General features: G+C 40.8%; 1 protein-coding gene across 6 annotated transcripts in view; it reads left to right on the top strand.

Annotated features, from left to right (window-relative positions):
* The window catches only part of pleca (plectin a), a 108,669-nt gene that overhangs the window by 8,416 nt on the left and 83,100 nt on the right, over positions 1 to 17,153 (top strand). For 2 of the 6 annotated variants that reach the window (XM_034236021.1, XM_034236018.1), the window contains exon 1: positions 4,393 to 4,591. The exons of the other annotated variants lie outside the window; for them this stretch is intronic. In XM_034236021.1, the coding sequence (XP_034091912.1) occupies positions 4,501 to 4,591 (91 nt within the window). In that variant the 5' untranslated portion in view covers positions 4,393 to 4,500. Of the gene's footprint in view, positions 1 to 4,392; positions 4,592 to 17,153 lie in introns of those variants that run through there. 6 annotated transcript variants of the gene reach the window in all.

The following is a 17,153-nucleotide window of genomic DNA, read 5'->3' as shown; positions in this document are numbered from 1 at the left end:
CCAGTGAATCTTTCAACATTTCATAGAGGAACATCGCTGAAGTTTAACTTCACTGAACACAGACCAAGATAAGGCTGAAGAGGAGGGCACAGAAACTTGGCTTTTTTCTGCTTTTCTGTATTAGTACTCCTTTTTGTTTTTGATGTAACTATTACACTTATCTGGTTCTTCTTGCTAAATTAACTACACAACTTACCCACACTTTTTTTTTCTTGACATAATTCAAGTTTATCTCAACGTTAGACAAAATGCTCAACTCTTCATTGAAGAGAAACATGTCTTAATGTCATGCTGTAGGTTCTAACTTTGTTCTGTTATTAAGGATCACTAACTGGACTTAATACTTTTTGTAGGGTCTTCTCACAACACATTCTGATAAAACAGCTTGTGGGGCTTTGTGCACTTTCTGTCAGAAAATAGATTTATGGATTCCATTGTACAGTCGTCACCATGACTACTTGGGGCCTAAGGATATCTTTGGGACCATTGTGCGACTGACCATTTGTGTCTTTCATTCAATAGTTTCTTGTTTCTTTCCAGAGGCTTGTCCTGTCACTTCCACCGAGCAGTTTCTAAATAATAAAGATATGTAGGAGATTTGTTCCTACACTTAATGCATACCCATTTCAAATGAGTGTCTTCAGTAACATGCTTGGTGCACTCTGATCAAACTCGGGCTCATGACCCAGGAAAGGAGAGAGGAGTTTGTGCAGTATACACTGTGGACACAAGAGGACAGTATACACAGAGAAAGTGCAGCAGAGCAATGCATACCTGTATATCCTTATTTCCTCCAGAATAGTATCTGTTTGTTCTAACTTTGTCAGTACATATATTTAAATGACTCACAACTAAATATCTTTTTAAATAAAGATACATGCAGTCTGTCTGTATGAATTCTTTACAACTTTGTTTACTTGATTGAACTTGTCTTGTAATGTCATGTTCACTAACATGAAATACTTTATTTTGAATGTGAACTTTAATGTAAATCATTAACCCCTTGTTTTCCTTTGGTTATATTATTTTTATTTCTTTTTTAAATGTAGGGCTATTTATGCATTCAATGTAAGTGCATAGACAAAAATACATGGATCTCATGGATAAGATCTATGAAGAGATTGACTAACACTAATTCCTGGCATTAGAACATTAATAATGCTAATGTGATGACAGTAATATATTACACACACTATAGCAACACTGACTGCATCACAATATGTGATAAGAATTCCGGGTGCCAACTTGTAACCAGGCAGGATCACACAATTCAGAGGATACACAAAAAGCATTCGATGACTAGTGAGGGGGCGTTCGGATCCTTCCTTAGATGTGTGGTTGTTTTCTTTTCCGTAAGCAGAGAACAGAAATGAGTGGCACAGAGTCTTCAGTTTGGTGATGTGTGGGACGGCTGCTTGGCCCTGCGCTCAGTCACTGCAGCCAGAGTAAGACCCGTACTACTGGGGCAGAGAGAGATCCATACATTTGCACTTCATACAACAATATCAGAGCCAACATGTTCTGTATGCTGTAAAAAAACAACTCACAGGATAAATAATCAGGCCCTCAGTGTTTAATTGGCTTAGTGTGTTTTACTTTATAATATCTTTGGAGTGTTTTGAACCTTTTCAGTAATTACAGGTTGACTTTCTGTAGACTGTCTTTTTTCAGAAATGTTCGTAGTGGCTGTCACTTAAGGTTCAAAGAGTTTCACCTTTTACTCCAAACAAGGCACTGCCGTTTTTTCCGCATTTTTCTGCATCAAAATCAAGATAATCATAATTGTATCGATAACATAGTTTTCTCCCTATAATATCGCTATTATAGTTTTTATCTGTGAAAATCTTAAAGATTTGTTTATATGAAAAATCCTATTTCTCCTAAAACATAGCGGATTAGGTAAGTGTTTATTATATTCAGTGGGTTAAACAATTATTGAATTTATACATATGTTCATGGTTTTATCATTTAATAACTCACTTGTTGAGAAACACTGCAATTAGTTTGGTGCCGCAAAGTTGCATACTGTAGCTTAAGCTTTACATGATTTCTCGGGTGACTGAGGATGTTGAAATATTTGACATTCCTGACGTGAAGGATTTGTTAATGTACATTTAGCAATTTTCAGTTTCATGAAATTCTTCTTTGACCCCTAATCCCTCTGAAGGCTGAGAAAACAAACTCCCAGCTGTATGAGAAAGTGATAACACACACACGTGCTCAGGCTGCGAGGATATCTGCAGTATGTTGTGTCTTACTCTGACTGGCCTGACTTCAAATGGTGCATTATGTCAAACATTGTTCATATTATATTTGTTAAGCAAGTAAAGATTTAAAAATGTTAACATTTTTTGTAACTTAATCTGTCCAAAGAGTGCTGCAGTGTTGACGTATGTCTGTAGGCAGACCCAGAAGTTAGTCACAACACATCGCTTTGCTTACAGAATCGCAATACTTCGCAAAAACTGAAATGGTTGAACCTCTGTCACTATACGTTTCATAAAATCATGTGCTTTCCAATACACACCCTGCTATCAACAGCAAATAAGCCCATCTATTTTCAGATGGCATTTGTCAATGCATGAGTAATTTTGTGTACAGAATTCATGCACTATAATAAGCCTTTTCTCAGGGCACGCATTGGAACATGATGCCTGGTGGTTGAGCTGCTTCAGAGTCTGGTCCTGGGACACAGCGCTCATTAATGTTATCTGTCCCATCTGCACTGCCCCTGTTATAGCAGGTCCAGAATCACTCTCTCATTGACTGTAGCGGCTAATCAAATACATTTGGCCCAAGTTGCGCCCAATGGCATGGCCAAAGGTGTGTGAATGTTAGCTTATTTGAGCAAGAAACATTGCCCCGTAAGAATGGGGTGTTCATGGGTAAATGAAGACTTGTAGAATGTAAGGCGCATTGAGGGGTCGTAAAGACTGGACAGAGCGCTATATAAACGCAGTCCATTTCCTATTTGAATGATTCAAAGTACATTTCCTCAGGAAAATCTCAAATGTTCCTGTCAGAAGTATGTACTCTGTGTTTCTTCCATGTGCATCCCGTTTTTCTTGGCATCCTGATGTGCTATTGTCACGGCTTCATCTGAGAGGCTCTGTGATCTCTCTGAATGTAACAGTAGATGTGTTTACTCCTTTCCTGGCACTTTACATCACACTGATTGAAGAGCGCGGCCGAAGAATCAGACTTTGTTCTGGTTCTTGCACAATATAAGAATAATATTAATTGTGACAGCTAACCCAAAACAAAAAAGAATATCCGGCAGTAGCTCAGTCAGTAGGGGCTTGGACCGGGAGCCGTAGGGTCACCGGTTCAAGTCCCCGAACAGACCTAAATATGGAGTGTGGCCTGCTACTTGGAGAGGTCCCAGTTCACCTCCCGCCCTGCCGTGGTGCCCTTGAGTAAGGCACCGGACAACCCCCCCCCCCCCCCCCCCCCTCACTCCCATTGCTCCCTGGGCGCTGTAGCTGCCCACTGCTCCTAGTACTAGACTCCTGGTACTAGGATGGGTTAAAAGCAGAGAACACATGTCACTGTGGGCTCTGCATGTGTGACCATTAAAGAGGGTTTCACCCCTCCCTATTCTATTCAGAGAAGGCCCGAACAAGTTGATTGATCTTGTCAGAGGATAAAACAAGTTCATTATATATTTGAATATAAGCAGTGCTGCATATAAGCTGCAAGTATTTTGAAGCAATCGTTATGTCATGTGACATTTGAGTTCACAACATATCTCTTTTTTTCTGAACGAATAAGAAGTTGGTTCAGAAAGTTTTAGCTTTAGTCTCTTTTCTGTGAATGTATTTTCTCACTTAAGGTTGTTTATCTCCAAGCTGCTCCATTGTTAAGAGCAGCACTGAAGAGGTGTGGTTCTCTGGCATTACACTTTCCATGCTGCCGTCATTCAGTTTAGGGAATATTACATTTTTAAAGCTCTGAGTCGTACAGGATCTTCTCGGCATGCCTTGCCCCAGTTTCTCCAGCAGCTGGAACTCAAATAACCCCATGCTGCTCCGTCATTTGTTTTTTCATCGAGGTAGCCATGTGTGTCTCTCTATCAGGGTTGTGGCGTGTGTGTGTGTGTGTGTGTGTGTGTGTGTGTGTGTGTGTGTGTGTGTGTGTGTGTGTGTGTGTGTGTGTGTGTGTGTGTGTTTAGGAACTGCTGTCTGCCTCAACTGGCATATATCTCTGACGTATGTGCTTGCCTCTGTGCCTTTAAGAGGAGGGTCTGATATCCGTGTGTGTGTGTGTGGGTATTTCTCAAGCTGAGGAGGGGAGTGGTGGTGGTCTGGAATGAAACCTACAGCTTTAGGGGGAACACTGTGACTGAGGAAGAAGGTGGGGACAGACAGATAGGTGGACACACAGCCAGGAGGGCTTTTCATCACCACTGAAGGGACACAGAGTCAAAGAGTGCCAGTGGAAAGTTTAAAAGAAAGTTTAAAGAGAAAGGAAGTTGCCCTAACTCTGAGTACCAGCCAGGCCATGTCCATGCCCATGTTTGCCCCGCGTCAGAGGCTGGCGGAGGAGCAGGACTATGTGCAAGCCTTTGAGAACGTCAGAGAAAAGTATAAAGGTAAAAACACCCGCCTCTTCTCCTCTTTAGTGGCTTTCATTGTGCATAACTGTGCATACTATGATGTAGCTTGAATTGGAGCTTGGGTGTGAGTTAGTGCATGCTCCAGTGACTCTAGTATGGTGTCTTACTCACCAGCCTTCATTGGTTTCATGGTGATTTGTCCTGTAGTATGATGTCTCTATTATCTATATGATATACATGTGGTCTGACTCCCAGGCATTGGACAATGAGAACATTTCTTGTCCCTGTTATCCTGGCAAAATAAATGCAATTCACAATATTATCCCAACAATCATCAAAATATGCTCTAAACTCTAAAAGATTGCACTGAAATAAATTGAAATAATTGTACCTTACAAATATGTTATTATTATTTTACGTCAGGATATTCACTACAATCTTGAGCATTCATTGCGATCAACTTACTGTGAGTGTTTTATAACGATCCACAATAAAATGGCATAATATATATCCTAAAATAGCGTCCCGTCTCCACTGACATTTTTGAACAGAGCTGCTGGAGCCATCGTAAAGTTCAGAATCAAATCTTATCTGTTATTATTATCGCTGGAGCAGCGTCACTTCATCCACGCTACATTTGAAACCATAGCTTCCTCTTTGGTGATCTGTAAGAGCTCAAAGACAGATTTCTCTCTGAGAGCAGGTGGATGAGCTTTGGCCTTCAGATCAAGCAATTCATAAACAAAGGAGTCCTAGTCTGTGTCCTCTTCTCTGAGCTGTCAGCCTCTTTGACATACAGGGGAATCACTGGCATTGTGGGCAGAGAGAGGTGAGACATCTGGCCCTGGGTTGAATGGCACAGGTCCAACAGTGCACAACAGTGATAAGGACCACCAGCCAGCAAGGCGGCACATCAGAAGGACATTCACTTGATAATGTCCGGGTAAACCATGACATTATCACTTTCAAGCCATGACTCGAAAGTGATTTTCATATCAGCAAGCAGACACAGAAAAGCCAGATTAACCTCAAGATGCTCCTACAGATCTTTTGCTTACCGGATTCATCATTCTGAATTGAACCAATGCAAAACCTGAGAGGGAATCCTGACCTCTGTGGTTAGTTTCATAAATTTTTTTTGACATAAGGAGGCCTATAAAGTTCTACCGTTTTGAAATGCTTCTGTTGCAGGCGTGATCTCACTGACCCCTAAAAGAACATAGCACTCAAAGACAGATGTACAAAATGAAAGCCCTATGCGGTGGACCATCATTGCATATGTTAGAGCTGCACTCCTTTCTGCAAATCATTGTGCAGACCTATATGCATGCTTGTTCATATCAGTGTCATTATTGATTAATAATTTAAATAAAATGTATTTGCATTTGTAGACATAATTGTTTTCTAGTACTTTATGCACCAACTTATTTTTATTGGTGAATTAGGAGGTACAAAATATCGGGAAAGAACCATTAATGTTTGACCCAGCGGCCTCTTGCCTTTTATGGGTCAAAGTGCAAGTAAAGGCAGGTGTACTACAACATCTGGAGGGGGTTTGGGCTATGACACAGGCTGACAGTAACAGCTGTGCTCTCCTATTCTGCTTGCCATTCATATACAGTAGTAGGACATCATTGGAAAGCAGCTGTTTAGAGCCACAAGTAGTTTGAATGCCTTTAAGTATGTCTGTGTGAATCAAAGCTATGCATTGTTGTTGAGAGGCAGCATGGATGTTCAGAACATCTCTGGTTAAAAATAGGTTAGAAGTAAAAGCCTCCCTAAGGATAAACAGGCCTTGTCTTGTGTCTATGTTTGGAGCAGTAACCATCCATTCCCATTCGTCTAGTCCTTCTCTTCCCATGCGGTTGCCCCCTGTGCATGTCACTGTGGGAAGAGCTCCTGCTGTGTAGCTCTGCTGGCAGCACTCTGCTGCTCCAGGCCTCCGTCATATCCTCCAGCCCCTCTGCCAGGGTCCCGCTTCCTCTTATTCTTTCCTAATGTTGGTTTTTGGCTTGATGCTTTTTGTTTTAGATAATTGTACAACCACACTGATTGTAAAGTCTGGACACATCAGGATGAAATGGGAGCCAACGGTTTATGGTGTGAAGCTAATGCTTTTTGCGCTAAAAGTGGATTTATTGTTTAGAGATTTGTCATTAAATATCAGCCATTTCTCCAGGGCAGTTGCATAAGTCTGCATGTGTGTGTGAACCGGAAAATGAAAGTATGGCCCCCTTAATACTGTAACCATGATGTGTCATAAGAACAGGCTGACACATGGAAAGATTTCTCATTCATTTTAAGTTAAACTTCCAATTGTAGTTTCATTCAGGAATGAAGAATCAACCATAAATAACACTGAGCTTATATTTCTCATTTATTGTAAGCAGGTATAATTATTAGTATAACTGCATGATTTAAATTGTTATTAGCGTGCTCTGCGGACATTGATGAATTCTCTTCTATTCTTAACACCTGTGTTGACGGTTCAAAATTCACAACACTGGTGAGAGATATCAGGTTCTTCCAAAGTATACCTCTTGTACAACTTGTATTAATCACTGGGGGGTTGGATATTTATTTCTAAACAAAATGGCCTCCCATTAGACGGGTTGTTAGTCTTGTCTTGTGAGGCCCATATGCATAAGTTATCGCAACAGGTGGAAGTCCCTCGAGCATGATACAGTGTGTTTTGAGTTATAATAATTACTGAGCAGATCTATTCGTGTAAAACACGCAGCTCTGTAAATACTTACCGCAAATATTTATCCCACGAGTTTACTCTGTCAGTCTTCAAGTTATTCTAGTTGAAAGACGGACTAAAATGACTTATGACATTTAGCTCAATGAGATGTTGCTAGGCAACCACAGTGACCTCGCCTCAGTGAAACTCAGAGGAGTTTGCAGTCTTTTTTGATTAGTCTGTGGTTTTTGAATATCCAAGAACTCCAATTTAAAGTCATTTACTTTTTCTCTATGTGTCTTACAAAATACATATTGAAGGCAGAAGACATTGAACACAAAATCAGATAGTGAAGCCACCTGAAAGGTGCATTATTATGCTCATCCTTTGCCTCTAACACACTTTTCTTTCTTTCCCTTTTTGCTCATTTGAGCTTTCAGATGAACTGTGACAGGTCAAACATCACAATGACAGCATCCTTGTTTTTCATGATCTCATCTTTGTGTTTGCTCTCTAAAGCAGAGCTCTGTGATTACATCTGTGTCCAGTGTCCCACTCCCACTTCTCAAACACTCTTAAATAAGCAAGTCCACTGGGAAACCTGCAGCTACAACAGACCTTGTTTTTGCATTTACACACTGCTGTGTGTGTGTGTGTGTGTGTGTGTGTGTGTGTGTGTGTGTGTGTGTGTGTGTGTGTGTGTGTGTGGTGTGTGTGTGTGTGTGTGTGTCTATACACACACCAGAGTTCCCGTTAGCCGGTAATTACCGGATTGTGACCGGTAAAATATGCGGAAGTCCGGCAAATCTAAATCTCTCCGGTCAACACGTCCGGTACAAATATTTTTCCCTTAGCGCAAAAAGTGTATTCAAATAAACAATAAATAGATTTTTGTTTTTGTTTGTTTAAATTAAATTATCTTTTGTGTTAATAGGCAAGCGCACTGTAGGCCACGGCATAATGTGGAACGAACCCGTTACATTTGTTTCATTCAGTAAGATAAAGTGGGCGCACAATAACAACAGGACGACAGAGAGATGAGAAAAATCGGACATGGCAAAACAAGCTAAGCTTAAAATGATTTCTTTAAACCAAGCAGGTCTAATGATGATAATACAGACCATGAGATGGCGATACCGCCTGCTGTCAATGAGACCGCAGATGCCTTGGCCCCGGACAGAAAAAAACAAAAATCCCGCGCGTTCAGACCCGAATGGAAAGATAAATTCACCTGGCTGAGGTGCGACATTATAGATGGGGAAGAAATTATGTTCTGCTCGCACTGCGAGAACTCGGGGAGAAAGAACGGGTTCACCAAAGGAGCAACAAATATGAGAACCTCTGCGCTTATTGAACACAGCCAGAGCAATGAGCACATTTTGTCAGTGAACACAATACCACAACAAACCGCAATGAAAGGCCACTGTGAGAGGGCGAATGAAGCGTCCAACGTGAAGCTATGTTCTCAGCTAAAAGTAGTGTTTCACATGGCTAAAAACGACATTGCAGGTAATCAGTATGCAGGGTTGACTGAACTACTACGAGAAGTGAAGGCTCCTGATTTTGTCACAGGTGATATAATTTACCGGCACAGTGATGACTTGGAAAAGGCCATAGATGAAGTCCTGATTAAGCAGCTGGACGAAAAACTAAAAAAGAGTGACTTTATCGGAATAATCATTGACGAGACGGTTAATATCACTGTGGACAAAAAGCTGATAATATACGCCAAGTTGCAAATTAAAGGAAAAGTGGAGACGTGTTTTTTGGGAAACTATGATGTTCTCTCCGGGACAGCACAGTGTATATTTGACAAGGTGGATGAGGTGCTCCGCGAGAGGGATGTGAAACTGTCAAGCGTCATTGGCCTGGGCTCAGACGGGGCTAGTGTAATGATGGGCAAACGTGCTGGAGTTGGTGCTCTTCTGAAGAGAGAGAGTGCGTTTTGTATTCAGGTGCACTGTGTTGCCCACCGAGCTGCGCTGGCCGCGCTAGATGCTGCAAAAGCTGTGGACCAAGTAGGAGTTTACAAGCGCACAGTATCCTCTGTGTACTCATTTTACAAGCACTCAGCCAGCAGGACCAATCGCCTTCGTCAAATGACAGCAACGCTCGGGGATGAAGATGTGAAAAGCCTAAAGCAGCAGTGCGCTGTCCGCTGGTTATCCTTGCACAGGGCAGTGGAGGGTATCAAGCTAAACTGGCCTGCTCTGGTGAAGGAGCTACATGAAGAGGCTGTTGGAGGAAATGCCCAAGCAAAAGGCATCCTTGGTCAAATCCAGCCATACTGCTTTATCGCCTGGACTCACGCACTGGCTGATGTGCTACCTGTTATGACCAAACTGAATTTGGTTTTCCAGAAAGAGGATGTCAATCTGGCCACAATCCGACCAATGGTTCACGCATCAGTTGCGGCACTCACACAGTTGAGGGATTCCCCCGGTCCCGAAGAAGAGAGATTTCAGGCAGATTGCCAAAATGGCATGTACAGGGATGTGAATGTGACACACGCAGATGACCGGTCCCGGCAGGCTTTCAGTAATGTCCGCGTACGCTACATTACACATCTTATAGATGCTTTACACAACCGCTTTCCTGAAGAGTCCCTGAGTATTATCACTTGCTTTGACGTCCTTCTGAACCCATCCCGATACCCAGATGCACAAAGTGGTAAGTAGGCCTTCCTAAAATGGTGTCACAAGTTATTTAAATGTGTTTATTTGCGTTACATAAAACAATTCATTATTTCTCCGTCCCTTCAGCTCTTCAAATATACGCTGAACCAGCCCTCAGAACCATTATTGGTCATTTTGGCCAAGGGATTGCCAGCGAGGATGACTCAGCGCAAGCCAGTGCCCCTCTCATTGATGCCACAAGCGCCCACAGAGATGCCATCCCCGTGATGACAGCACTCCGCGGATACGGAGGCTTGCATTTCTTAACGGCTTGCGAAGTCCTCGTAAGAGATTTAAGCAACATCTATCCTGAGTGGGCCACACTGGCCAAGATAGCATGCGTGATCCCAGTCTCCAGGGTGCCGGCAGAGAGAGGATTCTCTCTACAGAACAGAATCAAAACAGCGCAGCGAAGTCGGCTCGGCGAGAACAAGGTCACACGGCTCATGCGCATTGCCAGTTGTGGAGAGACACTCGGGACCTTTGATTTTAAATCCGCAGCTACCCACTTCACAGGTCTGAAACAGCGCAGAAAGTAGGCTAAAACATCATAAGCTAGGCATTTTGCTCTAGTTTTGTCAAAGAGTTTGTATTACAATTTGTTTAAAGGCTATTTGATAACAAGTCGGCAGCTGCAAGCTTTTATTAAAATGCTCACGACAGGCCTATACTCTTTTAGTTTGTGAACAAATAATAATCGTAATGTTTTATTTTATCCGACTATATGTAGGCCTAAAGCTGAAGAACATGGGTTTTTTGTTTATTTTATTATGGCTTGCGTAATATAGGCTATATTTATTTATTTTCCGTTATGCACGATATCGGCAGAACTTGTTTGAACTTTTATTAAAAGTAACTTTTCAATAAAAGATACATCTGAATGCCTTGATTATTTCATCCTTAATATATAGAGTTGTTGTCAATTTGTTTTAAAGCTCAATAAATAACAAAGAAGACCTTTGACCGGGAAATTTCCAATTTGTCCGGAAGATTTAAATCCTAACGGACAGGGTGACCGGCACACATTTTTTCTAACGGGAACTCTGACATACACACTTAACTTCTAAGCCGCAGCTTCCACAGAGAACCCCCCCCCCCCACACACACACACTTTGCTTCCAGTACTTCCCTCCGATCGGTTTCATGCAACTTGATCTGGAATTCCAAAATAGCAATAGTCCCAGTTGTGCATGCATGCTGTGCACATATAAAATCACTTGTAAGCATGGATACTGAGGTTGACTTTGGGATTTGGTTGCAATAAAGTGCAGTTTGTTTTATGTCTAAGTAGAAGATATTTGAGCATCTATCAGATAGATAGATTGTAGGGATAAAATCCTTATATATATATATATATATATATATATATATATATATATATATATATATATTACATTACATTTAGCTAACGCTTTTATCCAAAGCGACTTACAATTACCGATTACAGGGACATTCTCCCTAGTGTGCCCTTGAGTAAGGCACTTGCCTTACTCAAGGGCACACTAGTGGTGGTGTTCCTGGCGGGATTTGAACTCACAACCTTCCGATCTTCAGCCCACCTCACTATCCATTAGATCACCATATATATATTCATATTCATATATATATGAATATATATATATATTTATATATTCATATTCATATTCATATATATATGAATGTGTATATATATATATTCATATATATATATATATTCATATATATATATATATATTCATATATATATATATATATATATTCATATATATTCATATATATATATATTCATATATATATGAATATAAGAGACCAGAACAACTTTTATTCAGGTTTGTGTAAGGACTATAAATGGATTGTCATTAATGGATATTCATTTGAAATTGAGGAGAATAATCGTATTTGCTCCCTTGCTGATAGTGAGAGTTATTTGAGAAACTGATGTCGATAGAGTACTAGCTGGAGCCAGGTGATGGTTAACAAAGGTAACAAGTTTAGTGGATAGTGATTTTCGTTTAGTGATGGTGACATGATGTCATGGGGGAAGTAGTCTTGTCTAAAGCCTAACGTTAGTTATTTACTTCTGGCAATTACATTTATGGCAAGCCACAGATGTTATTCCTGCAATACTCCGAAATCAAATTGCAAATGGAGTCATTGCTTTTTGTTGCTGGATCCCTTGCAATGCTAACTTCCAGGTTGGCCTACACAAACACTTCATTTGCTGCACTCTATATACCGTACAAATGTACGAGAGATTGGTGTCACAATGCAGACTTTTTATTGGCCAGGAACATTAACGTTAATGCTACTGGAGTTTGGCCATTATCTTAAGTTCTAGGTAGCAAATTAACATTATTGATCTTTGTTTATTCCCAAGGTGTTGTTGAACAATTCCTTTAAACAATATCATTTTTACAGAAAGACCATGCTCCATAATCAAAAAGCTTTTTTTGGCTTCTAGACTGTAAAGTTTGATGGATTGGTGTAATTATGTGTAATCACTGCAGTCATTTATTATATATTTAAATGGTGTGTGTGTGTGTGTTTATATGTCTCTACATGTCCTGTTACCCTCAATACTTTGAGCAGCCTTTCAATTGACTGTTTGTGTTAAGCCCTGAAGAGCTGAGAGGCTCTTATAGTGAAATGACTCCTAATTTAAATTAGAAGGCCACCTACTGCACGTCTGCTGTTAGCTAAACTGTCAATCATCTGCTGACATAATCTGATTAGTATCAACACGCAGTTTAATGTTGGATTAATCACATTATAAGTTCATAGCAGTTGGAAACCAATAAACTAATACATCAGACTAAAGCTGTTGACAGCTTGGCAGGTTTTAATGGAAAATGTGGACGATGTTTGAGCAGCAGTTTTTCAGTCATCCATCATTCTTCGGTCTCTCTCGCCCCTGCAGGCTGTGTGTGTCGAGGCCAGACACTGGACATAATGAATACAGTGTATGCCGCTTGTGTATCCTTCTATGGTCTCTCAGTTTGATGACCCCTGTTGAGAGAGGACATTCTCATATATTATCTCTCCACATAAATGCACACCTACAATCCAGCCACAGTGAGTGAGTGTACTGTAGATTACCCAGGATGCTGTGCTGCAGCAGGGTCCTCTCACCTGTCTGCTACTTCACATGAGTTTGTAAGATGACCTGTTTGCTCTCTGTTTGTTCACATGTGCAGCTGAGAACATGATGTGTGTGCTTGTGTATGAGTGATTGGAAAGGACTGTATGACTGAACTGTTTTAAAAATATTGTACCTCCAAAAATGTAGCTTTTCTTAAACCAAGACAAATGCTTTGTTTTCATATTTTCTTCTACTTTGACTATTACTTAACAAATGAATTGCATCTTTAAAATGGATCGTTTTGTACTATAAAATGAATGACTAATTACAAATACCTGTCACAGGTAACTTCTTCAAACGTTTGATATAGAGTGGTGCATTGATGACGTTTCTCTGTAAGCCGACCAGGACCTTGTTATCATCCCAAGGGCTTCCTCGACAGGATTTCTCCATTGGATTTTGAAATATTACAGAAATTAAACTGTTACATCTTTTGGCAAAAACACGATTATGATACTTTCAGGTTTTGTTCCGCAGGATAATCTCCACAAATTGACAGCATGCACTTTGTGATTTTGGAAGGCAAATGTAATCGCCAGATAAATTAACTGCAAGTTAAAAGCATCAATCTGCTGCACTTTGAGAGCAAAATTAGGGACTAAATCTATGGATACATCTCTCAACAACACCCATATGAAACAGAACTGTAAACAGATTTACTTTTTCTTTATGCATATTTTACAAATCACTCCCCTTTTAAACTGTATTCTTGTGTTACTGTCCTATAGTATGAGTTGGAATTATGTCATACCTGTTATTCTCTTGTTTTTTATAACTATAATGATCATATAAAGGAGTGCCTTGGAAATACTTATTTACATAAATGATTACCAAAACGTTTGAGAGCCACTACTTAGACTAAAGTGAACTATCTAAACCAGGGGTTCTCAAAGTTTTGATGAGTGAGGGCCAATTTAGGTACCCAATATTGGATTGAGGGCCGCCCAAGAAAAAACGGAACACAAAATAATTCCAAAACAAATCCTTTCTTTATTGTACTAACCAATTATACATACAATATACATTAAGAACTTGCAGAGGACACAAAGTTGGGTTATCTACAGACAGTGACTAGCTAAAATCGCTAGCTAACTCCCGTTTCTGATTCTGATAACTTACAACAGATTTTCCGCTTAACCGCAACTCGTGAGATGCCTAGTTGCCATGCAACCAGTAGTCTAGCAAACTTTCCACAAGCTGTCATTCATAATTTAGGAATGACAACCCAGGGGGCGCAGTTTTACCATTCTTAAATTCCATTCTAATTCTTACTAGATACAACCATGGAGGATTAAAATATAACGCATGCATTTCAGCGTGTCACATTAACTATCGCGGGCCGCCAGAAATATTTCCGAGGGCCGCCATTGGCCCGCGGGCCGCACTTTGAGAACCCCTGATCTAAACCCTCAGAGAGTCCTTTACCTCACTAAGCTGTAGTTATCAGCCTCTCAGTCTGACAGGAGAGGACTCTCCCTCCACCTCTTTAATAACAGCGCCTTATATCCGGGTGCTAGTGGAACACGCTTGTGAACTGTTAGCGACGGAGCCTCGCAGCGTGGAAACTGTGGCGCGCATCATTTTACAACTAAAGACACAGCTACACAAAAAACGCAGCATGTGTACGTCTCTGAGAATCTGCCTTGCTACAATGTAGCAGTGAAAACATGGTACGAAGCACTGACACACCGCTCTATAACGAGTGGCGAGTGGATAGACCGATTCACGGACTTTCTGCATAGTAAAAGTGGGGGGTCTAAACTAATTATTTTAAAAGGTGGGGGAGACTTGTCCCACCCTCATATAATGGCTGCGACGCCCATGCATAACGGGCTAGTATGCACTGAGAAATGATCGCTAATAGCCATGAGAATATTCAGAAATGAAACAAAGGCCACAGTAAAGAACCTGATTGTGATCCAATAGGCATAGTACACGTCATACTGACACCACCAACACCTTAACATCAGCAGTGGATCCAAACGTAGTGAGCTTTTCAATCAGGGTAGATATATTGACCCTGACGCCGGAAAGTCTTTATATTGTTTCTGCAGTAGGACCAGTTTGGCCATGGTGCCATTTCATCTGGCAGTATTGTATTCTTCACATTCATTCACTGGGACAAAAACCCTTTTGATGGTTGATGACATCAAGATGTGATGAGTTGATTTACTGTGTCTCTGGTTCTTTCTCTGGAACAATTTCAAGTCTGCAGAGAAGTGCAAGTCCAAACCATGAACCATGTCAAGGGAACTCTGCCTGGAGAGGACGGAGTAGAGCTTCTGTAATTGAGATGGGATTTGTGTTAGAGTGGAGGATTACCGTCTTCCCAAAACCAGGGAGCCAATAACAGCTGACAGTAATTATGCTACCAGACTATAACATGCACGACAAGTTATTTTAATCTCAAACTCTATCAGAAAAGATCAACCAAATCACATGGTCTTCCTCATACCTTTGTTTAGATGTGGTTGGAAGCCCTTTTTTAAATTATGATTTGACATATTATATGTCATTAATTGTTATTTAATTTTCTATTATAGTTGTGTATCTTTTTTGTTGTAGCATATTCAACTAGAAAATGTAGTGAACTGTTTTAGAGTCAGAGCTGTGTTAACAATACTGTTGTCTTATTGCTAAGGGCAATTAGAACAGGTAACTACTGTATCTCATGCCTGAAAAAAGAGTCCATGTGGTGAATCCCTATTATAATACATCCATCTATTCCTGCTGTCTGTTTTACAGTTTTACAGAGTCTCAAGAGAAAGAAACAAGTAGAAAGAGTTTTTTTAACGATTAACCTCAGGTGATTAAACAGTTTGAAGTCAGTGTTTACTTTCCCACAGTGTTTGGAGTAGTGGGGTGGTATTGACTGACACTATGAAAGGATGCCTTTCTAATCTGCCTGTGAGGGTGATGTCACCGGCAGAGAAATAGTGTCTGGTCGCTGGGACATTTCAGTTTCCAGGATACATTCAGATGCAAACTGTCATTTTCTCCTGCCACAGTGCTCTGTGCGGTTACACTATAACAGATTGGGAGTAGCTAGAAATATAGACCACATTGAGTGATTGTACTCTGAGCCTTCTTTATGCCCACATGTGTCGATTGTGTGTATTGATTCATTTACCCAAGTGCCCCCTTTTAACCCTAGCCTGGGTACTACTGTGTAGTATTAGGATACACAGAGACCCTGGCCTCACGCTGGTCTTTGGGGGTAGAACAATGGTGCCAACACCCTGGTTCTGGCATGCTACAATAAGCCAGACTAATGCCAGGAATGTCAGTAGTGAGCTAGCTGGCATGTACTCCAATTTTCAGCAGGGTGCCTGAGTTTTGGGAAGCACTGCTGCCTGTCTTTTCCAAGAAACCCTGCCCAGAGCTACTGCTTAACCCTCTCTCGTTAGAGCAGTAACTATGAGCTGTGGATCTGTAATTGTTATTCAACAATAACAACATTTATATGGATTTTGTCTCACCTGATTAAATGTATCTTAAAGGCTGAGAATGAATGAACTTGCATCTTCCTGTAGGCTATAAGGGTCCCAGTAGCTCGTTCTGTAGATCTTGCTGGTTGAAGTCCCAGCTGTTAAGTAATGCTGAAGTGCATGTGAGTAAGGCAGTGGGCCCTTGGAGCTGTATGTAATCGCCTCCCACAAGTCCTCCGCTGTGGGATTTCTAAAGGGTGAATGATTCTATTCAAATATTCAACTTTAGATGCAATGCATATATTTATTTTCCTAAGTCGAAATGTTCAAGGTTCATTGTGGTCAAAGTAAAAACAAGACTGACAAGTGAACAGTAAAACAAGGTTTAAAACACTGCACACATGAGTCACCCAGTGCTTGATGTTGCGAGAGTATTGTACGAAGTATTGTGCATATTCTTACTTCTGGATTCACGTCTTTCAATGGTTACAGTTAAACTATCCACACAGAATGTTCGTTTTCTTTTGGTAATAAACTGTTCCTCTGGCTGACTCTAGAACAGCCTCTAGTGGGTATCTGTCAGTGCTACAGAGGGTAAAGAGGCAGCCTGAATGTGTGTCTTTAGAAGTGGTAGATCTGAGGGATAGTGGGCCTCACCATACATTTTTCATCTTGACAAAGTTAGTGCATTCCT

This window comes from Gymnodraco acuticeps, unplaced genomic scaffold (assembly GCF_902827175.1).
Source record: "Gymnodraco acuticeps unplaced genomic scaffold, fGymAcu1.1, whole genome shotgun sequence".
Classification (NCBI taxonomy): Eukaryota; Metazoa; Chordata; class Actinopteri; order Perciformes; family Bathydraconidae; genus Gymnodraco; species Gymnodraco acuticeps.
Note: the sequence above shows the minus strand (reverse complement) of the source record. Positions and strands in the feature narration are given on the sequence as shown.